Genomic DNA, 24009 nt, shown 5'->3' on the forward strand with positions numbered 1-24009 from the left:
CAAATAATATGAGGATTCAGTACAGTTATGTTGAGCTCACAGCCTTTGCAGTGAAATGTATACGTACCATAGAGATATAGCTAATTTTACATCACTATAGCTATTGATCATGTAGTACAATGATTGTACGTACAGTAACTATGTATACATTTACTTAAGTATTACACAGAAGAACAGTAAAATTATGAAATAATATAAAATATCACATATAGTAAAGAAGCATAAATATAGGGCTGTTGCTGAGAAATGTTGTATGTACCTACTTTCACCTTTTGTTGTCTCAGTGGATCATGTGATGCTTTGACCATTTTTCTTTTGCATCATTTGGGGAGGAATTTATTGGTTAGTTGGGAAGAGCTATATTGAGCTGGATCAGGGCATGGATATCATTTTGCTGTCATCTGAGCTGTACATGCATGTATACACACCTGTATTTGTGAGGATCATGAGTAGGTTGGAGGTCATGTACAGGGATGATGAGACTGGTCTCCCAGCTGTTATGCCTGTTGATGTCTAAGTGATTCAGTTAGTAATTAATTAGCTATTATTTTAAATAAGTTTATATTTATTTTCATAAATGATGACCTGTTTTAATTTAGCTGCAGTTTATTGTGATTGGTCTTATGTGAAACATATAGAACACAGTAATTTATTTTAATTATAATTGGCCTATACACATAATATATTATATAGTACAAAAATGCAACACAAAACAAAATAATGTCTGAAAATCATGACTTTCTATGGTATTATCAATATTTTTATGATATTTTATACAGTTTTCATGATCAGCCCTAATTAGGTTTATTTGACTACAAAGCACAAAGTTACAGAATGCAGATACTTTTATCTATCCTGAACAATATATCCTGAGATATGATCTGATGTGTATAGAGTAATATATCTTGTGCCCACATGCCCTGTTTCTGTCCATGATCCATCACCATAACATCAAATGTGACTGGGCCTGCGAAAACAGGGCATGTGGGTACAAACTACACCCCGTCACTCTCCAGGTCATATCTAGGTAGTGGAAGAGTATATTTCCATTCTGCAACTTGTATCATGATGCCAACTAAATGTCTACTAAGAGCTAAAATTTGTAATGCCATAGCATAATGGTACAAAATGTTATGAGTGATGAAACTTTGAAAAGGTAGGCAAAAATCATGTGCCCACATGCCCTATTTTCGCAGGCCCGGTCACAAATGTGATGCCTGACCCAGCTGCCTTTCCAGATATCAAGGTTTTGCAACTGATCACTTCCCATGCATGGTTTTAATAATCTATTTGAAACTTTCTTACATTTTAAATTAGATTATTTTTTAATTCCATCACTTTTGTAATGTGCTATCTTTCAAATAATCATAATTCCAAATGATATACAGTAAAGTGAAGTGTATCATGCATTTGGCTGTGACCACTCAACAATGTTGTTGTTAATAGTAGTAGCTACATGTAGCGTGTGTTTCATTCTCAAAGTTCATCATGTGTAATTTAAACTCAAAGATTATTCTTTAGTTTCATATTTTGTGCAAGAGTACAAGTTAAAAATGTGACTGGATTTGCAAAAAGGGTCTTCTACATGCATACTATTCTATGAACTTGGGAGACCATAACTTGGAATCCAAGAAACATTAAGTGTTGACTCCATCCATTAAATGTTGACTACTGACCAACATTCAAGTCAATAGTCTGAAGTTATGAACTGTAAAAGTTGGTAAATTGGATGTGTGTGGAAGACCCCTTTTGCAAATCCAGTCACAAATGTGGTAACTATGTATTGCATGTATGTGCAGTAGCTAAAGTGTGACAGTGCATGTGTGTGATATAAAGGAAACACTATGGTAATCAAACTGCATGGAAGACTCAATACAATGCATGAGTTCCATTATGGAAGTGCTCTTCGGATCTCTGTAGCTAGATCCTTTAAAACATCATTATTAAACTGTTCCATCATGGTTAGTAGTTTATTGAGATTAGTTCTGTTACTAGCCACATCTGGGAGAATTACTTCATCCATAAAGTAGTCAGTTCTGCAAGCTGATGTGGATAAAGACTGCACTTTGGCCTTTAAATCACCAGGAAGGAGACCTGCAGCTTTCAATTCAGCAATAAAATATGCATCCTGCATAGGTAAAGTCTGGACAAGTCGTACACTAAATTTCTTTAGTACATCATCCTCATTTTCGTCTGGTTCTAAACATAAAAACATAATATAATTTATTAAGCTGGTTATATAGCAGTATTTGCTTATACGTATATAAATAAGTAGAAATGTGTAGTAATGAAATTATATATATAGACATATTATTAGAAGTAATGGGGTACTTGCATCTCCAATGCATACTTAAGGCAGTATTTCAGATATGAAGAAAAATTATGTGACTGCCCCCCGGGGCCTGTGGACTCTAGACCGCTAGAATTATGAATACTACAAGCCATGTACCCATGTCCAAATAATAATTAGACACCAAGACCAAGGGAACTAAGCGATTTAGTAACCCCAATGGCCCAAGGCTGTAGCGTCCTGAGTGCAGCGAGGGCGCTACTAAGGGCCAGAGGGTTTACTAAATCACTTAGTTCCCGTTGGTCGCAGTGTCTAACTTATTTAGACTATGGTTTAAAGTACATACCTTTATAGCCAGAGCATTAGGGTGGGGTGAAAGAGCAACGCAGAATGGCAGAACGGTTTCTTCCTGAAGTCCTTACAGAGCCCACAAAAATAATTATTCGACCGGTAACCAGAGTAACAGCTAGAGCTACAGTAGATACGCTGCTCAATCTACTATTTGTCCAGAATTATTCGCAGAACACAGAGAAGAATTGTATCACAGTATTATCAAGTACTCCAGTGCACCTTTTGTGTTATAATTATTTTTCACGTACAAAATTTCCCGAGGGCGGGTTACTAAATGAACATGTGTAGGTGACTAAATGAGCATGTTAGGTGACTAAGTGATTTAGTAACCCTGTAAATGAGCTGTATCATAGTCTAAGGCAAACTTGGTGCTTCATTTACACTGCTTAAAGGTTCTTAGTTTATCATGGTTGCTATGCTGCTTTACTGTAGTTGTACCTAGTTATACTGATAGTAAAATATCAGTATATGGAGCATAATGTATCCTAAGTTTAAACTCTCAGTAAAATATTGTGGGTTTGCTGAAAAGCTACTAAAAGATTAAACTGTTAAATGTTCCCTATACTAGGGATATACCATTCTAGTAAACTAAGAAACTTTAAGCAGTATTACCAACTGAAAAAATATAATTATCACTATGGGCCAAAGATTGATACATCCAATGCCTATCCACAGAAGTACAATTTCCTACTCAATACTCGTCAGCAACACGGAGCCTGCTTAACTGCCACAGAGATGGAAGGAGCCTATACTACTGCAGGATATTATAATGTTTCTTTAATAGTGGGCAGTCCACTTACATTGGATATTTACAGTGATAATGACTCGGGAGAAAAGTACAACTTCAGGTACATCGCTGTAGATATTCACTATGGACTGTAGCGAGTGTTGAGATTTGCTTTGGACTGAACTGCCATAACATTTGCCTACTTTTCAAACTTCACATTTTTGGCAACACAATTTTCAACACTTGTTAAATGCTTAGTTGACTTTATAATATGAGTTACAGAATCTGGATATTTTATCCTAACATCAAGTTATGTAATACGTACTTACCTAAAACAAAAACAGCCTTGGGGCTGTAAAAAAAGGGCACTGCCAAGCAAAGTAGGATCAATCAAACTACCTTATCCAACATTACTGGTATGAACAAGGACTGATATCAAGTTGCAGCCAAGTGAATGCAGTATTACCCATTCTCTTTGCATCTAGCTATAGCTATATAATAAAACTAGGGCAAATACACATGCAACTGTTATTAAATTATCCTTTGGCCTCTTTTTTGTAGTGTGTGATTATAAAAAGTGGCCAAATTAACAGTTTCATATGTATTTGCTCTAGTTTTATTATATAGCTATAGCTAGATACAAAGAAAATGGGTAATACTGCATTCACTTGGCCGCAACTTGATATCAGTCCTTGTTCTTACCAGTCATGTTGAATAAGCTAGTTTGATTGATCCTACTTTGCTTGACAGCACCCCTTTTTACAGCCCCAAGGTTGTTTTTGTTTTAGGATATCACACATTTTTGTCACTGTATAAGACAAAAAAAATTAATACATAAAGCTGATAGTTTCATACAAACCACCTTTGGTTATCACAACAGCTTCAACAGTTGTTGTGTGTATTGCATCTAGTTTGGGACATGAAGAGGCAAAACCAAACAATGTAGTTTGGTACAAGAAACAGGTACTTGTCGGTACTGCAACCTCAATAGGGTATGGCTTCTAGACACCATTAAAACCATCAGTGAACAGATTAAATAATACCATTTCCGGCAGGTGAGAATGTACCCCAAACTTCTTATTATACTGGATTGTCCCTTGAAATGCACAAACAAAGCTGTATTGTGGGCAGCATTACTGCTAGTTCAGACCCATTAGCTACTGAATAACAAACTCTTATGACAATAGCACGTGATAGCAAGTTTATTGAGTTCACCATAATGCATACTGATCATCGTTGATGCTTACGGCCAAATTTGCACCGAGTTAACCGACTGTAAATTAACACTACTGTAATTAGAGGTGTCTTAAATTTAAGATAGTGTTCTAAAAGACTGCAAAATGGATCAGCAATTAGTGTAGGCGACATCATTATCCTATGAGCACACTTATGGAAAATAACTTCACCACTTTCCAGAAAAATGGCAGGTCATAATTGAGGGAAACTACTCCATATGTTTGATTACATATCAAAGATTGTCCCATGAAGCACAAGAGTGAATGAATCAAACTTTGAAAAATCACTAACGGTGGCTCTCGTAAGAGAGGTGGAGTTCCAAGATTTGTACTGAAGAAACTTAACTAGTCAAAGAACTTGTGATAGTATTACAGTCTAAGATATAAGAGTCAAAAAATGGATGACTCACATTGACGAGCCTGTGAAGGAGAAGAAGAATATGACATTTTCAGCAAAATTTCATGGGTGTTACTAAATATAACAGGGATTACTTACTTAGCAATATGCCTAAATAACAATATATCAAAGGTTTTGTTGTATGGCAAGGTTTTTTTTTATAAAAGAATAGTTTTAAAGGTAGGTGTGCATTCTAGTAGAGTTAGTCGTTTGTGTAAATCACTCACAGTAGTCGCGTGTCCTACTTTCCTTGGCTGCACGACTCACTACCATGAGTATTGATACCACAATTGTGAGGAATAAAGAAGAAAACCAACCTGATTGAAGATTAAAGGAAAGACAAGGTGCACAGGTTGTACACTTGTCAGAATCCCAAAAGGCACATCTCACAAGTGATTTGTTGTTGTGTCGTAAAATGGTGACCGTGCACTGCTTTGTTTGGGCTCTAGGCTTGCGACTGTGGTCAGTGAGTGAGATAAAATTTCAAGTTTTGGAGACTTAATTTAAAATTCTATATCTGGTCACTGGTAAGTGTTTTCTTGTTTTTAATGCTGTATTTCATGTTAGATGGACTAATATTATTCCATAAAGGTGATTTTTGTGGTGTAAGATGCTTCTAGAATGATTTTTAATTTAGGCGGCGCATGCAATTTTCGGGGGGAACCCTACTTTAACAGTATTACTGTACTATTTGATACTTTTGTTACACTATCAAATAATCTAAACTTTGCAAATACACTGAGCCTTGCCTAATGTGTAAACTAAAACCCATAATAAAATGCTTGTGTCGCTCAATAAAATGAGTCAATGCATTTTGTATCTTTGAACTGGTTGGACATCAAAGCCATGAGCAAACCGCATTCCCATGACATTGCCCAGGTAATTTTTTTTTTTTTCTTGTGAGTATGCGAGTTAAACCCTGAGCGGTGCCTTTAGACACCAACACTAGAGTGGTATATATCCTGTTATGTGACAGGGTGTAGTTTGTGCCCACATGCCACAGGCTTGGTCACAATTATTACAGAATGCACAGTTTTTATATTGCATATGGTACAATGGAACTTGGATTGCTGTTGATGCCAGTCCCATCCAAAATATTTGGCAACGAAAGAATTACAAACTGAAAATAATTTTATGTTATGATTATAGTACATCACTGCATTATTTTCATGTCTTTCTCTCTACCAAGTAATGCTACGTTCAAAAATATCATTCAAAATACAGCAGACTGTATACAGTAAAGGTGAATGCTGTTGATAGTACTAAGGAAAGGAATTTCATTGCTCCAATGAATACTGCACATATATAGTATCCTACAATGTGTTAACAGTATTAGGTGAGTTAAGGGATAGACATTAATTTTTACATTAAGAGAGTGCATGTCAGTTTGATTTTACTGCATCATGATAATCAGATAATTACAGTGCATAGCTAATCAGTAGTATTCTAAACACTAACCATTGTGCATTTCTGCAGCTTTGCTTGCCATTTCATCCAACTCCTGTACAAAACAATACTTAATTACAATGTGAATGAATATATGTAAAAAGCTTACCTCTGTAAGCCAAACTATGTGAGAATACTGCAATTTGGTAGATGTTACACTACCATGACTACACTGAGCATAATCAAATGGAGGAGATAGTGTAGTGAGTATCGCTATGTGTTCATCATCTGACTCTTCACACTGACAATGGAATCCGTATTGGAGTCGACCATTGTTAAAATTCAACTGCTCACAAACATTCTCTAATGCAATAGCAAGAACATCTAGTACTGTAAAGTGGATAGAACACTTTTCATGATAATGTTTTTCTTCATGTCGTATTTGAACTTCCAAGTATGACAATTTGTCCACCAGTGACAGGAAGTAAGCATGAGGCATACGAAATGTTATTAGGTTGCTGTAAGTGTGGCAAACATTATTTTGAGTGATTAAGTGTCTCCAGCCACTTGGTAGATGTTGTAAGATTTTAACAATTAAACAACAGAAAAATCCTCTTGGTAGGAGATTAGAAACAAACTGAATCAGTAGTGGTTCACCTTGTAGACATCCATATTGGGAGAGTATATCATCACCTGTTGGTTGGCTGGAGTATGTTGGTAGAATATATGGAATAAAATAATCCTCTCCATCACCATCTTCTCTTGGCACTGGAGCTATTATATTCATTACAATAAGTAAAGATATGAAGTACTCTTCTTTCAGTTCATCTTTCCACTTCAATTCTCTGATTAGTGCTCTGGACAGAATTCCACTGCATTTTAACTTTGTTGCTGCTTTTAAGTTTGAAGAAGGTTGTTTGAGTGTAAAGTACACTATTTGGCTAAGCCTGTCAAAAAGCCACTGGTGATCAATGATGATGTAATCACACAAACCAGGCACCTCAGGGTAGTACAACAAAACTCCTAATAGGTGATGATACAGTAGAGCACTTCTCACTTGCTCCACATCAGTGATCAGTTTGCTTTGTGAAGCAATGGAGGCACATTCTTGAAATGATATGTATGCTTTCTCTCTTTTAGTGCACACCTGACGTATTTCCAGTTCAAGCAACATCCAAGTGATCGGTAACTCATAAACATCTTTATCCGATGACAAACTTTCAACCTTATGACGAATAAATGTTGCATTTGGATCTTCTGTATCATTTCCAGCAGTTGTGTTATCTACTGCAAACAGGACGCCACCTTCTCTGTTTTGCCATATTGCAGCTTTGCAGTCAAGTTTCTGAACCATATTTGTCAGCTGGCTGTTAATTTTGTGAATATTTTCTGGGGTTGCTTTGTCTGCATGAGTACCCACACAACATAGATAAGAAGTCGAATCTTTTCCAGGAGCTGTAATCAACTGTGGAACTTGGGATAGGGGTCTTTCCAGTGAATCGTTAATTGAGGACATCAGAAATTTGATCATGTCAAGGTTGGAGTATTGAAGATGATAAGGCTCAAAAATGTGTTTACCATGTTCACTGCACTCCACCAACACTTGGTCCTCAAGATTTTTGGATAAGTCATGAACAATAAATGTTATCATTGGATGGATATTAACTGTGGGCAATAAATGTATGTACTCAGGCTGCCCACCTGTATCAAGTATTGTAATAATGTTCAGTACTTCTCCAGGGTAATGTGTTTGTGGAGTGGCATTACCTGTATGTGTCAAACTACAATTTTCCACTAGAGCATCAAAACTGGCCAATTTTTCGCTTTTCACTGAACCCTGAAACAAACCAGCAAACCATTGGGTTATTGACAGTTGTGTGTCTTGTTGTATTTCATATTTTTGTCTGATATTAGCATTCATTGTGCTGATCTGCCTATCATCAGTTACTTTTGGTTCATTGTGCTTTTGCTGTTGTGGTATATTTTGAAGGTGAAGTTTCTGCTGTTCAGGAGTGACTGATGGAAGTAACACTTGTCTCAGGTGAGTGATCTGAGTATAATCATCCAGTTCTAACCAAAAAGTCGCTTGACCCTGTACATGTTTTGACTCAACTAAAGCAGCTTTTCTGATTGATATGGCATGTTTGCTTTGAGCCACATTAGTACTGTGATGATGTCTATTGATTTGTTTCTTCATTAGTAAATTACTGAAGCTAGTTTTACCAGATGCTCCAGAGCCAGTTAGTAAAATTTTAATAAAACGAACAGGTAACTTTCCATGCTGATTCTTAGCTTTAGTTAGACTTTTCTGAAGTGAATCAACTACCATCTTCCTTCTCTATAGGAACAACACAAACAATAATTATAATCAACAAGGTGTAATCATATTACTGTGTTACACCAACAGAGGTCAGTGACGTAGCCAGGAAAAAATTGTTACCGAGGCAAAGTTGAGAGGGTCTGCTTCTGACTCAACTGATTCACAAAAACTATCAAGCATGGGTGGTACAGCATTTGCAGGTTGACTCTCTGGTTGGATGGAAGAAACTGTTTCAGAGTATTATTCTACATGTCATAAGTAATGCTCCAGCTTACAGTTACTGCTACAATATACCATGCCTTCAATTATTACTCAACACAAAATACTGACTTACTCCACCGGAGATATTATTTTTGAGTGGTCGGGTCATCAATGGACTGCAGTGGAGGTCATAGTCATGCACACTAGCTATACTTTTTATTGAACTGATGTGATATTTAAGTCAGAAATTATGTAGCTATCTCTTTCATGTGATATTCAACTACATCTGCTAAACATGTCAAGCTAGAGAGTATGGGGGCATGCTCCCTCAAGGAAAAGTTTGAAAATATATGCTTTGAAATGGCATGTGGAGGCTATTTTTTATTGTAATTGCTAATGTATGATATGCATGATCAATTAGCTCAATGCAATGCCATGCAGTTGTCTCACTGGAACTCAGTTTGAAAAGTCAATTAACATATAAAGTGTAAATGATTTAGAACAAGCAGTGGCTATAATCTGTACTGAATGCTCTATTAGAGTATATCATGATGACTGCTCTATTAGAGTATCTCGATCTTTCATACAAATTCAAGTAGCTGAAAAGTGGTCCAGCCAATGGGCTCCGGCCCTGCTTACTACAGGCATAGATTCTATTATGTGTGGTGCAGTAATGCTGTCTAGTAGTAATGTTTGAGTAAAAAATTCAGGGTGCCAAAACTCAGGCCTGCTCAGCCTGAATTTTTTGAGCAGTTTTTACCGAGGCAGCTGCCTCGGTTGCCTCAATGGTAGCTACGCCACTGGAGGTATATGTAAGTGTGTACACAACTATACACTGGTCCATAGGTGCTGCTGTTGTGTACAGATAATAAAAGTATGTCAATATTTCACAAATCACTGGTACCAACAACTTACACAAGTATAACCATGTACAAAATAACTCAGTAGCTCGCTGGCAGTTCATAAATAAATAATTTACTCAAAATAAATTGCTATACCATATAATATTGTAGATATACTTTCACATGTAGTTGAGAAATAGTATTTTTGCTCACACAATTCATTGTCTTACATGCAAAGTATCATCTAGTAAACTGAACAATTAAATATACAATACCAACAAAAATAGTATCCTGGCCTGTGAAAATAGGACATGTAGGTAAATTAAATTTGTCTACTTTTTCAAACTTTTATCGTTCATAACTTGTGGTCACACTCCTTTGAGTTGTAAAGTGTACTGTGTCATCACCCAACAATCAAATGTTAGTTATCAAAATAATAAACAAGCCACCTAACAGGTAAACAGCACCCTTTAGGCTTCCTCCTTGTGCTTTGATCTCATCCAAACTTTATTACTATCAGTATAAGCCACATGTTAATTTGAGCTGTCTGGACAATAGAGGTGTCCAGATGAAAATATCAGAGGTTCAGTTGTATACAGTATATGATTCTGCTGTACAAACCTTTTGTGCACGTGACTCCAACAACTGTGCCACCTTATGATGTCCATTAGTTGTAGCATAATAAAGTGGTGGTTTGTTGTACTACATTATGAAATAGAGATGAACATTTATTGCACATCAACAGATACATATACACACTATTTCTGGTTCAGAATCATGGCTACATATTGAGACATTCTTATGATACATTTGTCTTCATATTTACACACTTAGTACAGTGACACATTCACTGTCATTCAATGATGTTCTCCAGAAGCCCAATTGAAACTGATGTAGTTACACATAAGTTATGACTAGGTGATATGCATGCTCATGGTATACCTCACGTGTATTACAAATATGCATAGATTGTTTTGAAAATAATATTTAGATATAGAGAAGGTGTTTATTTTTCAGGTAAATTGACTGTGGTGAAAGGAGATATATCTAGTAGGGCTGCACTGATTCCACTTTTTACCGATACTTCAAATACCAAGTACTCAGCTGGGAAGTATCTGCAAGTACAAGTACCGATACCAAGTACCTTAAAGTAGTTACTTCATAGTGCACATATTTATTATATATTCAGGGCCACCCACAGGGGGGACAACTGGGGCATTTTGCCCTGGGCCCCAGCCTGAAAGGGGCCCCAGGAGGCCCCATGAAAGGCCCCCCGAATACCTGTTTAAAAGATCGAAATACTTTAATAGAGCAGTCACAGTATTCTTCAGAGGAGCAGTGTAGCAAGTTTATAGATAAGGAGATATGGTTGGTGATGGGTAGTTATTGGCATTGTCAGCAGGTTGTGACCTTTTTTTTTTTTTTTTTCCTTGGTCTTCAACTTACAGCTTGGGTGAAGTTGTGATTCAGAATGGAAACCTCCTTGCCTCTGGGGCCCCACTTTAACTCTTTGCCCTGGGCCCCTTAATTTCTCTGGGCGGCCCTGTATATATTGCATTTCATGGTATTTTTGTACATGTTTTCAGTATGGTTCATGTTTATAATGAAGTAGCCAATCAGATTCAAAAAGAAGGAAGTCACTGAAATGCAAACCAGTGGATATTCCAGTATTCTTTGGGAGAAGGCAGATAATAATATCATAATGGTGCTTACAAAAAAAAACAACTGAAAGTCACTTTTACCTGATTGCTCTATTAGAGTTATTGACTGTTCTATTAGAGTATATCGATCTTTTTCTCAGTAAAGCATTTTCACGTGTAGGTTTCAGCACAGATCAGTGATTTTGCCGGTAGTTCGCTATTAGTGTTATACTTGATGCTTTTAGGCGTCCACTGTGCTAGTAAAATAAGCAAGTACAAACAAACGTTATTTTATTCTCGCACGTGATAAGAATCGGTATTTGCAACAATATAATGGCCGATTCTGATATTTCATGAAAACAGCAGTATCGGCCCAATACCGATACCAATACTAGAATTGGTGCAGCCCTAATATCTAGATCATGATGTGTAGGGCATTGCAACTGGATATCACCCATGACAACAGATTTGCCTTTTTTCACCAAGAGAACACAAAGTCACATGATTAAATTATGAAATTTCATTATTAAAATCAGCTAAACATGAATGGTCTGCTTTTTCCAAGCATAGTAGTAATCCATACATGTGGTCTGGGGCCATAATGGAGCTCTCGTCAGTGGCTGTATGTGACCACACAGCTCAACGGTGTTGTCGTGTTGAATAAAGACCCGTGCTGTGGATTTCCTTTTATTTTAGCTAGTCTTGAGGCCTGAATAGAACTTGGGCGTAACTCATCCTTTTACCTTACTCATTAATTTTTTAAAGTTCACATTGTATTGTGTACTCAGATACTTCACTATTCTTATCACAATTGTAACTGATCTTTAGTTTGCACTATACACCAGGGTTATGCATGAACACAAAAGAAGGTTACAATGTCATAACACAATGTAGACATTGTTTCTACTCAAGTATGTACATACAGCAGTAAAACAGATGTTTTAAGCTATTAATAAAGCTTCATTCATCCCTCAAGTCAAATATAATACTGGCAAAACATGGTTATAGATACATTTTGCACTTTCATAACTGACAAGCACAAGTAGGCTAGCACTGAAAGTAGTGTTGTTTCAGTTAACTATAACTAAAACTAAAAGTACTTTTAGTAAGGTGAATATATTTAAGTTAACTAAAACTAAAACTATAACTAAAACAAACGTATATATAATCACTGAAACTATAACTAAAATCTAATCTATATTATTACTAAAACTAAAACTGCTTACAATATAGCAAGTTGATCTTATTACTAAAACTGTAACTGCTTGCTAAATGTATTTGATACTACTTCTAAAACTATATGCTAGATCATATAGTTACGTACATACTATTAAATCTATTACTAATAAAAACTGTTTGACCAACATTCACGAACTCAGTAATGTAGGTACTAGGTAGTGATGTATGTGGTAGGTAGTAGTAGTATTTTCTACAAGTGGGAAATCGACATCTGGCAAATGCAACAGACTTACTGATAGTAACTTGGAAAGGGAAGTTCTACTAAGAAAGAATAAGGAATACCTGTGACAGAGATTGCGTCAAATGCACTGTATTAAGTGTTGTATTAATCTATATTATAAAAATTGACAGGTCTTGTAATACAAAGGTTTTGTATTACTAAGCTGGAAAAATGGTACTGAAATTATAACAAGAGTTTCATTCACATAAAATATAGTCACTTGGTGCATACTATTAAAGCTAAACAAGGTTTTCTTATGCACAACTAAAACTATAACTAAAAGGTTTTCAGATACATAACTATAACCGTGTCTACAACTATAACTAAAACTAAAACTAAAAGGTTTTCATGTTTCTAACTATAACTAGAACTAGAACTAAGAGATTTCGATGTACATAACTAAAACTGTAACTAAAACTAAAAGGTTTCATGTTTTTAACTGTAACTATAACTAAAACTAAAACAACAAAGAGTGAATAACCATAACTAAATCAATAACTAAAAAGAATTAAGAAAGATTACTATAACTAAAACTAAAACTAAAATCACTGATGAAACTAGCTACAACTATAACTAAAACTAAAACTATGGCCACCACAAAACATCCTTAATTAAAATTTTATTACTAAATTCCACTGCTTTTGTAAGGCTACTAGTGTTGCTGAACAACAATAATGTTCACCTGATCAAACAACTCCTCACATGTAGTGGATTGCACAACAGCTACATAGCTTTTGCTGCATTACATCATCCAACTAATTGCACAACACCTTGTATCATGTATTTCCATTACAAAAAAATACAGAAAAATAAAGAGATAAATAAATAAAATATGGAAGTTCAGTGCTACAGCAGCTACTAGACTACATATCTCATGCTAAGGCTCTCAACAATAACAAACCCACAAGACTTCCAAGTTGACAAATTTACTAGAAACATGTTTATTACCTCTTCATTGGCTTCAAACATATTACATCTCCTTTTATGATTAGTGAGATACATGCTAAACATACAACCCTAAATTATTTTTATATTGTTTTGTTCAGTCAATAATGACACTATTATCAGTACTGAGTGCAGGTAAGCACATTATTTAAAAATTAATTTCAACACATTAACTAATTGGAAAAAACTGATGATGTCATAAATAAGGTCACACAGAGATATATGTAACAAACCAACACATTAATTACTTTGTTCTTCATTTCCACACTGGCACCATGTTGTAGCAGTATTAAACACGCATCATACTTATTATTGTAGGCAGCCAAGTGTAGTGGAGTATACCCATCCTATAAGTATATGTTAAAATATAGCTGCGAGTACTATATGAAAAGGCTGTTGATATTTAGCCAGTCATTGCAATTTAAAGAAAAAACTTAGAAAAAATCGTGACACATAAAGGTTTAAGAAACGAAAAAAAAGGGTGACGTGACCTAGACTCGAACCCACACATCCAGGTTTAGAGTACCAACGCTCTACCACTGTACCACCGGTGCTTGCTGGCTACTTGTCTTGTTTTTGTACTATCTAAATGTTACAAATATAAAATACTATATAGTCTAACCATACCAGTGAAGAAGAAACCAATGCTGACCCGACCCTAATCCTAACGCTAACCTGATGTTTGCCTGTTAAACATAATGATGGCTTTCACTGTCTGTATGAAGGTAAGTTTTAGGGTGAGTTCAAGGCGAGCTCACCCAAAAACTTACCTTCATACAACTAGTGTGTTTGATACTAGAGTTATAGGTGACACTTCCCAACAAACGACCGGCTAAATAAATATTTGCACCGCAGAGCTTATGATAACGTCCGGACACCGGACAAAATCCAGTCAAATTGCATAGATGTCTGACCATAATGCAATTTGTCCGGACACAGTGTCCCATCAAAGCATAAAGAAGTAGCCTAAAGGCTGAGCTGGCATGCTATCAACAATAACAGTCACTTGGTTGCCAGGAGATAGTAAACATTCTTACAACCCAAGGGAGTGACCATATATGTACCATTTCCAACCCTCTGGTGTACTTTAACCGCATAACAGCTGCAGTAAGGCATGTGATGTCTTACCACTATAATGTTCATTTGCTATGCCACAGTGAACATATTGGGCATTCATCTCATGTCCAGTCAATTTTGGCAATTGTCTGGCCAATTTTGGTTTGTCAGGATATTGTGGCAGGACAACAGAGAATTCTTATCATAAGCTCTGCACCGTGACCGGTGACCGGCTAAATATCCACTTTGATATGAAAAATAAAGTACGAGATGCGCAGCCGAGTACTTTATTTTTCATATAGCAAGAGCAAGGCTATGCTTTAAATGATTTATGGAACTTTCTACTCATGTAGCTTCACCATACACTAGAACTCGTAATTAACACGCATTGCATGAACTATTAGCAGCCTGAACACACACAAACCAGTTTAACAAAGTAACTCACGCATAGTTCACCATAATTTGACATAGAAGACGTTCATCGCGTATTTTGGCAGGTTTTGCTCGCAACCCACAATCGATTCTATTGTGAGCCAAATGGCAAAATATTTCTGTGATATCTCCAGGACTTGTCCGTTTACATTAACAAACATAACAGCAACGTTACCTTCTCCCTCCCATCATCGAAGCATGTAGGTATGTCTATAAAAGTAATCCGGTGGTAAAAATTGTATTGGCTGGGGTGATTGATCACTCAGCGCGGCGAGGCTATCAGCCTTCACCGGCGTGGGTGATTAGTCGTACTGGCGCGAACCCCGTAGGCTAAGTAGGCTATTAGCCTACACTAAGGCACATGGGAAACTGTGCTTTATTGCCCACAAAGAGTGCTTTATTGCACCACAAAGAGTGCTTTATTGAACGAATAAAGCACTCTTTGCGGTGCAATAAAGCACTCTTTGTGGTTGATGAAGCAGTTGGCCGGCTGAGAGTGTACTTTATGAAATTTAAAGTACACTTTCCCTTTGATCTCGCCCACGTAAAGTTCTATAACAATAAACAATTATCACATGCACCACTAACTACCACACTTGATATTGTATACTGGTATAGAGTACATAATCATAACCACCTAATGTTGTACACTGATATGTAACTATACCAGATACCTTATGACATGTGGTGAAATATTTCAATTAATGCTTTAACTACAACAGTACACAAAATAGTTGTTACACTACTAGGACTGTGTATTGTACAGTTATTGAGCAGGTGAAACATATTATCATAGAGCTACATAACAATAATATGAACAGTTATTACAGTCATTTAGGGGTGTCAGAGTAAAAGTGAAAGTAGTAAATAAGGCTTAGTGTAGGAGGATCTGAGGGTATGCATCAAGGAAATTTTGAGAATTACTTTGAGATACTAATTTTGGGCTGTGCAAAGTATTAGCTACTGTTAGCTAGCTAGCTAGGTGCTTAATACAGGTTTTTGCAATTGAATTCGTCGCCTTTGCAATTGAATTCGTCCCGTTTGCTATTGAATTCGTCGGTTTTGCAATTGAATTCGTCGGTTTTGCAGTTGAATTAGTCGGTTTTGCAATAGAATTCGTCGCGTTTGCATTACAATTCGTCGCGTTTGCATTACAATTCGTCATAAACAAAAAGGCTCCAAGAAACCAACCCGTTCATTAAGAGATGAACTATTTATGCCTTGGAGAGTTACACTTGAGACACTAGAAGGTAATTGAAGCTGGTAGTACGCGAAGCTGATAGCTGTATGACAAGTTAATTAGCTTGCTCGCGAGTGACCACACCCATCGTGAATGGCGTAGTAGAGTTTGGAATGTTTCTGGAGAGGCTGTAGAGGAAGAATTATTGCCTTATAAAGAGTTGTTTACTACTGTTGTACTTGAACAAGTTCTTGTAGCAGCTGCTACATCATGTTTTCGTGTTTGCTCCAGCTGCCATTCTTGTTACGGACGAATTTAACTGCAAAACCGACGAATTCAATTGCAAAACCGACGAATTCAATTGCAAACGCCGACGAATTCAATTGCAAAAGCGACGAATTCAATTGCAAACGGGACGAATTCAATTGCAAAAGCGACGAACTCAATTGCAAACGGGACGAATTCAATTGCAAAGTCGCCGAATTCAATTGCAAAAACCTGTAATAAAACTGGACACTGATCAAAAAAGTGGTGAAGTGCTGGCCTCATTGGTCATGCCTACTCTAATGTCCTTGCATTCATTAGAGTACTACATTTACTGTCAGTCACCAATGTGACTGGATCTGGGAAAACTGGTCTTATCGCTCATGTCAGCAGATTCAATTTTTCACCAAGAACACAAAGTTACACGAATAAACTAACTAATTTCACAATCAAAATCAGCTAGACTTGAGTGGTCTGGTTTTGCTGGCTACTTTTCCCAAGCCAGTGGTGATCTGTACGTGGAGTGTCGGGCCTTAGCCTGAGGATGGTTGTATTCATTTCACTTGTAATCCTCAGTTTTTCATCCTTTGTCTTCAGTATCGCCTGCACAATTGAACGCTTTTGCTAATTCTCTAGATGTCTACATGGGGTGATATTTTAGTACGTAGTCTAAGTACATCCATGTCATTCAATGACAAAGTGTTTCTACTCTTAGCTGTAAAGTAGATGAGTCTACCATCTCGTTATTAGCAGCTGTATTTCTCGTGACTGGACAATATGGATTGTCAGTACAAGCAAATCATTCATTTTAGTTCAGTTTTTTGTGGTTACCATGCAAATCAACATCTATGGATACCTAGCATTGGTGAAGTGTTGGTTGTTAAACAGGAGCAGAATAATTGTCATGACAAACATGTAGTTGATATCATCAAGATGGCTGCACTGCTGGTCATGTACCAAACAATATCTTCAAGAATGGCTTTTAATTTCTTGAACCACGATGAAGATGTAACATATTGTGAAATATTATAACAGAAGAACATTACAATAATGGTGCAGGAATTGTACTAGAAATTCCTTAAAGATTTGGACATCGAATACATGTTTTAAAACTAATCTTCTCTGCAGATACTGTAGCTAGTTATGTATATTCTGACCACTGTATGAGACTCAATTCTAATGCATCGATGCTCCTGTTGTACCAGTCAGTGTTGAAACAGGGTCAGGTCATTCGGGTCACATTTTCTCAGGGTCGTCCGGGCCTGACCCGGATTGGATAACGTGAGAAACGAAATTATTCATTTCACGATGTGGAAATGTGTCCGTTGCTGTCTGCAAGCTTACGTGGAGCCACGCCCACTAATCGATTGTTGTATGAGTTGCATATAGCCTAGTCTTACAGCAGGATAAGTACTTTTTCGAGCCACACCCATTTCAATATATCGGGAAATTGTAATACTAGGTATGCATGAAGCCACACCCAATTACTGTCTGTAAACTCACAGTAGCTACGTGGAACTAAACCCACTGACTGATTTTAAATTATATTAAAACTTATACTGGTTTAGTTATCACATAACTGTTCGTTTACTCAACAGGAACATAGATCTTATCACACGACTCAGCTATAATTATCATCCGGGTCAATCCGGGTCTGACCCGGATTGCTATCAGGGTCAGTGGGTCATCCGGGTCAGCAGTAGTGACCCAGTTTCAACACTGGTACTAGTTGTTGCTGGCCATTACACACGTTAGACTTAAAACACATGCATACATTTGTGTATGGCTAAATATTTGAGACCTTGTAACCATGGCTGACTGCTTAATTCAGGTGACCGTTAATACAGGTTCTATACTATAGTTTCTTTTCCTGAGTAGCACATTCAAGTAATTGACCCTGGCTATATGGTTTAATATGTAACCATGAGCTATAAGACTGAAACATAATGATGGGCACGCAGAGAATTACTAATTCCCTGGTCAGTTTGTACAATATACTTTCCTTAGTGTGCACCATGAGCACAAACTCCCAATGCACCTCGCAATGTGAAGTAATGTGAAGCATTTTATACTACTGAGAGTCACACACATTACAGCAATCAAATAACCAGTATTGCATCATGTGATTAATTGTGCACATGATGCATGGTGGAAATGGTGAAGGACTGTATAGGTTGAGGCTTATTACAAGGAAGCAGCTGCGATATCCTTGAGTGGTTGTGTTATACATGTGTTGGGTTAGCACACACTGTGAATAGTTGATGCTTGAATTGATGAATATTTATCTGATGAATGTTTAGTTTATTTGTCACATGTTGTGGGCACATGATGTCTAGAATATACATAAGGACAGCTACAGTTGACGCAGCAGGAGATAATCTTTCTAACGCTGCTTTAAGCAAATCCAAAGATCTTTCTCTTTCAGCATTATCAGAACACCACCTAAGCTTGAAACGGGGGTCTAGGATACAAGCTACAATGTATGTTTCATTTTCCTCGTAATATGGCATATGCCAATGTAATGATTGTTTAAGTCCACGAACTAATCCAGAGTGGTATTTGGACACCATGTTTTCAATGTGATGATATAATCCTCGAATACAGGGTAAAACATAACCTGCAGATGGAACACAACCAACGTGAACAAATTCTGTTGCCTCTTCAAAAGGAGTTAGAATTTCCACTATATCTTGAAGCAGGTTTTTTTCATGAGTAGTTAACTTGGGAGCATTTTCAAGTTGTGACAACACCGAATCTGAAACAGCAAGCACTGATCGTATCATTTTAAGCTGAGAATTCCATCTAGTTGTATTATCAGCTTGTAGCCTAGTTTCATCCTTAAGGACATCAGCTGCTACTGTTGACCTGCGCACAAATGATACCAAACTAGAGCACCTTTTGATGACTGTGTTGATCTGACCTGCCTTTGCCATACCATCTTTACCACTAGCTGCAACACATGTGCAAAACAGGCATGATGTTCAAATAAGACTTGGCTCTCATCAAGGGAAACATTATCACACCTCTCAAACTCTGACTCGCCTTCAGCCTCACTATCATCACTGGCTGTATGATCTTCAATATCTTCATAACCTGGAAGAGTCAAAAATGCCTTCTTTACATTGGATGCACTGTCAGTGATTATGTGCTTCACTTTTTCCCTCACACCAAAATCAGAAATGATTTCATCATACCACATCATAATGTTATCACCAGTATGTCTTCCACTGACTAGATTGCATGCAAGCATAACTGACTCAAGGTTCCAGTCATCTGAAATATAGTGCCCAGTAATGCCCAAATAAGATCGCATTTGTCGATTGACCAGAGATCAATTGTTAGGTTGATGGTATCAGTCTTCTTCAGCTTGTCTAGTACACTACTTTTTAACTTATTATATTTTTTCTTCAACAAAACTGTGGACAATTGTTTATGGCTTGGCACCTGATACTGAGAATCTAAGATCCTTAACAGTGATTTGAATTGCTTGCTCTCTACTACAGACAGAGGAATGAGGTCATCTGCAACGAAATCGACTACTGCATCAGTTACTAAAATCTGCTTTGGGTGCTGTGAGCTGTATTTTCTTTGGGGCTGCAGTAAATGTGTCAATGTTTGTTGTGAATTTGACTGTGATTCAACTTCATCCTGTTGTTCTTTCAAGAGAGTTGTGTGTACTCGTCTCTATTAAAAGATTTTAAAATGGGCAAGTACAATAAACAGCATTCTTACCATATGCTTCCACCAATTTGTAGTAGTCCTAACAGATCCAGTGATTTCCTTGGTGCAATACTTGCACTTAGCCTTAAAATTCTCTGCTGGCAAGACTTTAGGTACTTCATAGTGCTTGAGCACAGCTGGAACCTTCTTCTAAGCTAACATAGCTGCCATAGCTGCCTGCTTCTTAATAAAATTAACTCTGAAAGTCCAACAGCAGTCCCACTATTTCCAAGATCATCAGAGAAATGATGGGGGAAGGCTGGATGGAAAACCTTTCAAATACTGTTTCAAAGCAAACTCAGCAAGTGGTTCAAGCAAAAGCTGACCATGTTAAAATCCCATATCCAGGAACATAATTATTATCTTTGAGCCAATATACAACTTATTCACTTGCATGGTTTGTATACATGTAAATGTACTTCATTGTACTTCAAAGTACTTCAAGTACTTATAAGTACATTAAGTACATTGCTTGGAACTTAAGTATAAATACAAGTACATTACATTTGTACAAAAAGTATTTAAGTATAAGTACAAGTACTCTAAAAGGTGTGCTTAAGTACACTTAAGTACAAGTACCAAAGTACTTCGCCCCATGCCTGGTCAAGATCTCATTAATTGAGACCAAACCATAATTATGTTAGTCTCATAGACATCTCAGATAACCAGAGGTGAGCACTAGTACCTATTCTACAAGATTTACCCCATTTCAGCTTTTCAAGTTCAATTTTCACTCTATCCAACTTGGGTGATAAGAATGTAGTGTCCTCTGGTAATGTAGTGACAGTTAGCAACAAAATATGAAGTAGTGATTATGTGAGAAGTATTATTATTATTATTATTATTATTATCTAGGACCGGGTCACACATAACCAAGTAAATTTGACTATGCAGTAACCCTTTGCCTCTTATGTGCCGGTGTGTATATGATTTTAAAGAAAAAATTTACTGTTGACATCAGCTTTATAAGTTGACCATATAATATGTATATGTACACTGTGCAAATGGGTTGCCCCTTTGATATTAAAAGTTTGGGCCTGGGTTACTTTCAACATCACCTGCTTGTAGCAGCAGTAGCATAGTAATACATATCAGAACAATTCAATATATTTTAATGTCATTCAGCTATAGTATGAAAATGCACTGTTTGTTCAATTAGAATTATTTTTTAAAAACTGATTCTACAGAAACCTGTTAATTTTAGCAACTTTTATATGCTCACCTGTATAGCACGTATATCATATAGGGGGTGGGTGGGTGGGAGGGTGCGGAGGGGAGGGCCCACGCACAAGAAGTGGTTGACAGTGAAAAAACAGTCTATAAGTATCATGCAACTGTTTAAATATATATGTTCTTTGATATTGTATATACATTAGTTTGCCAGTGATAGTTATAAACGGCAAAAAGGATGTAATGAATTGCCCGCCCACGCACAATTGGCCTTGCTCAAAGACGATTAAATGTCTAGGATGTAGTTTTCTGTATAAATACTTCGGTTTGTTTATCATGCTGTAATATTGAGCTGCTGTGTTATGCTATAATAATATTAATGCTTATATTATTATTTTAATGATGTTTCTATTACTTTAGTGCACGGTGGGAGGTGGAAGCGTCCATGATGACGATTGGGCACTGTGCAAATAAGGTGAGTGTATGCTTTGTACAAAGAAACCCACATAGCTGTGCAGGGCTCATCTTCTGTATAGTCTTTTTGTTTTTGTTTGTTTTTTCGAGGGGTAGTCAACACCCATGCAAAACACCGAAATGGTGTACCAGAGGGGTTGCCAATGCCCACGCAAAGCATCCAAATGGTGTGTACGAGAGTCCCAATCTTTATGTATTTTAAAAGCATTTAGTGAGATTGCTAACTAGTAACTACCTGTACAGTTGTTGATCTACATCTTGTTTTAGCTATTCGTGATCAATCATTGTCTACTTTGTTAAACTCACTTTCTCCATTATTTTTACGTGATTTTGGATTTAGGATTTGGTTTCTAAAATATTTGTGTATTTTTGTTTGGATTTCTCACATAGTGTACAAGAGTCCCAAGGCATTGGCTACCCCTCGCTTTTTACCAAAAGTCAGTTCATCTCTAGTTGACAAAGGTAGTCTGACCATCTAATTATGATATTAGAATCTAAATTAAATTCTTGATCACAGATACACATTTCCCTTGTTGCTATATGTGGTGGACCACAAAATTAACTAATTTAAACAACCCTTACCATACCTTGTAGTGTTTTATTTTTATGTGAATATGTAGTGTAGTGTAGTGTAGTGTAGTGTAGTATAGTGTGTGCGTGCGTGCGTGCGTGTGTGTGTGTGTGTGAGTGTGTGTGTGTGAGTGTGTGTGTGTGTGTGTGTGTGTGTGTGTGTGTGTGATAATTTTTTTTTTTTAATTCACTAATTAAAATGTGACCATTTTTTCCACAGGTTTACATTCTGGAGATCTGCAAACAGCTAACTTGAAAGTTTTATATTGACAATTTTTAAAAAAAAATTAATATTTATTTGATTACATGTACAATGGCTATTGACCATTCAAAAGTTGATGAATTAAACATTCATGAAAGGAATACTTCTCCATTGCAACTCGCCCATGCAATATAGCGCGCGCTTCACTAATAATTAGTGCTCAGCCGGGGTATGCGACTACTGGATTGAGATGGTGATTTTTATAAAATTATTTGTATCGTGTATAACGTTCGTCACGAACGGTATAACTAGCTGAAGTATTCAAGCAAGGAGTAATCTAGGCTTGTATCACCGGGATTCGTTAAAAAGTTCGCGCCTGGATTGTTGGGGTGGGCCAATATTTTCATTGCCAATGGTTTTATGTGTAATGTTAAACCCCCTACTTTGTACGATGAAAAAGGCCGTATTAAGCTGTTGCGTTTTACGTGAAAGTAGATGTCATCTTGGCCATTCCTGCTAGAACGGGGGAAAGGTTTAAAAGTTATCCGACGCTCCATGACAGAGCCTTGAAAACCTGCTTCCAGTGTAGACGTGTGTATCTTGTAAACGAAAAAAATTTTTTTTAAAGTCACTTAATTGTTTGATATGAAAAACATGCATACTAATGAATACCTTAACCGATAACGTAATGAAGAACATTAATCTGTCTACATGGTACTCACCTAAAGTTGTTAACCCGTAATTAGAATTACGCCTCCACCGGAGGTGATGAGTACCTATCGCTATTCTCCATTGCATTATGTCTATCATTGCCTTGCTTGTTTCTTCGCACTACAACAAAAAAATGTACGACAAGTAACAGGAAACAACTAGTTATTTTATTGTAAAATAACGTAAAAATAACTTCTGTAATTGTACAACAACTGTGAAACATTTAGCCCATCAGAAGAAAGCAGTACAGTGCCTGGTAACACCAGTAACATACTTTATTCAGACTAGTACTTCGACAGATATTTATTCCAACAATGGCATTCCATGCGGTAAACAAACTAGTTAGGACTAACCTTCAAACACCTGTAAGTGTAAGTAATGCAGTTCAAGGCAGGAAGACAACGTTCTCAGTTTTAACTTAATAAACAAAAATATTT

At 36.8% G+C, this 24009-nt stretch overlaps 1 protein-coding gene and 1 pseudogene across 3 annotated transcripts; both read right to left on the reverse strand.

The window, feature by feature from the left end:
* Nucleotides 1–1538: 1538 nt before the first annotated feature.
* LOC136257922 (uncharacterized) lies at nucleotides 1539–24009 on the reverse strand. 3 transcript variants are annotated; one of them, XM_066051248.1, is made up of 6 exons: nucleotides 23926–23999; nucleotides 23584–23692; nucleotides 10371–10451; nucleotides 6556–8724; nucleotides 6459–6501; nucleotides 1539–2199 (listed from the first exon to the last, which is right to left on the reverse strand). In XM_066051248.1, the coding sequence occupies exons 4-6, from the start codon at nucleotides 8713–8715 to the stop codon at nucleotides 1892–1894; spliced, it is 2511 nt and encodes an 836-aa protein (XP_065907320.1). In that variant the 5' UTR covers nucleotides 8716–8724; nucleotides 10371–10451; nucleotides 23584–23692; nucleotides 23926–23999; the 3' UTR covers nucleotides 1539–1891. The 3 variants fall into 3 exon arrangements, with proteins under 3 accessions (XP_065907320.1, XP_065907321.1, XP_065907319.1); XM_066051249.1 differs by lacking the exon at nucleotides 23584–23692 and having other exon boundaries at nucleotides 23926–24009; XM_066051247.1 differs by lacking the exon at nucleotides 23926–23999 and having other exon boundaries at nucleotides 23584–23849.
* Nucleotides 18948–20683, reverse strand: LOC136259416 (zinc finger BED domain-containing protein 4-like; annotated as a pseudogene).

This window comes from Dysidea avara, chromosome 6 (assembly GCF_963678975.1).
Source record: "Dysidea avara chromosome 6, odDysAvar1.4, whole genome shotgun sequence".
NCBI lineage: Eukaryota > Metazoa > Porifera > Demospongiae > Dictyoceratida > Dysideidae > Dysidea > Dysidea avara.

Bases quoted from the DNA above. Each gene is read 5' to 3' on its own strand.
- LOC136257922 (XM_066051249.1), bottom strand. From the start codon at position 8,715: ATGGTAGTTGATTCACTTCAGAAAAGTCTAACTAAAGCTAAGAATCAG. The intron at 6,502-6,555 runs GTAAGCTTTTTA...TGTTTTGTACAG, and splicing joins ACATAGTTTGGCTTACAGAG to GAGTTGGATGAAATGGCAAG. The intron at 2,200-6,458 runs GTTAGTGTTTAG...TTTTATGTTTAG, and splicing joins AGCTGCAGAAATGCACAATG to AACCAGACGAAAATGAGGAT.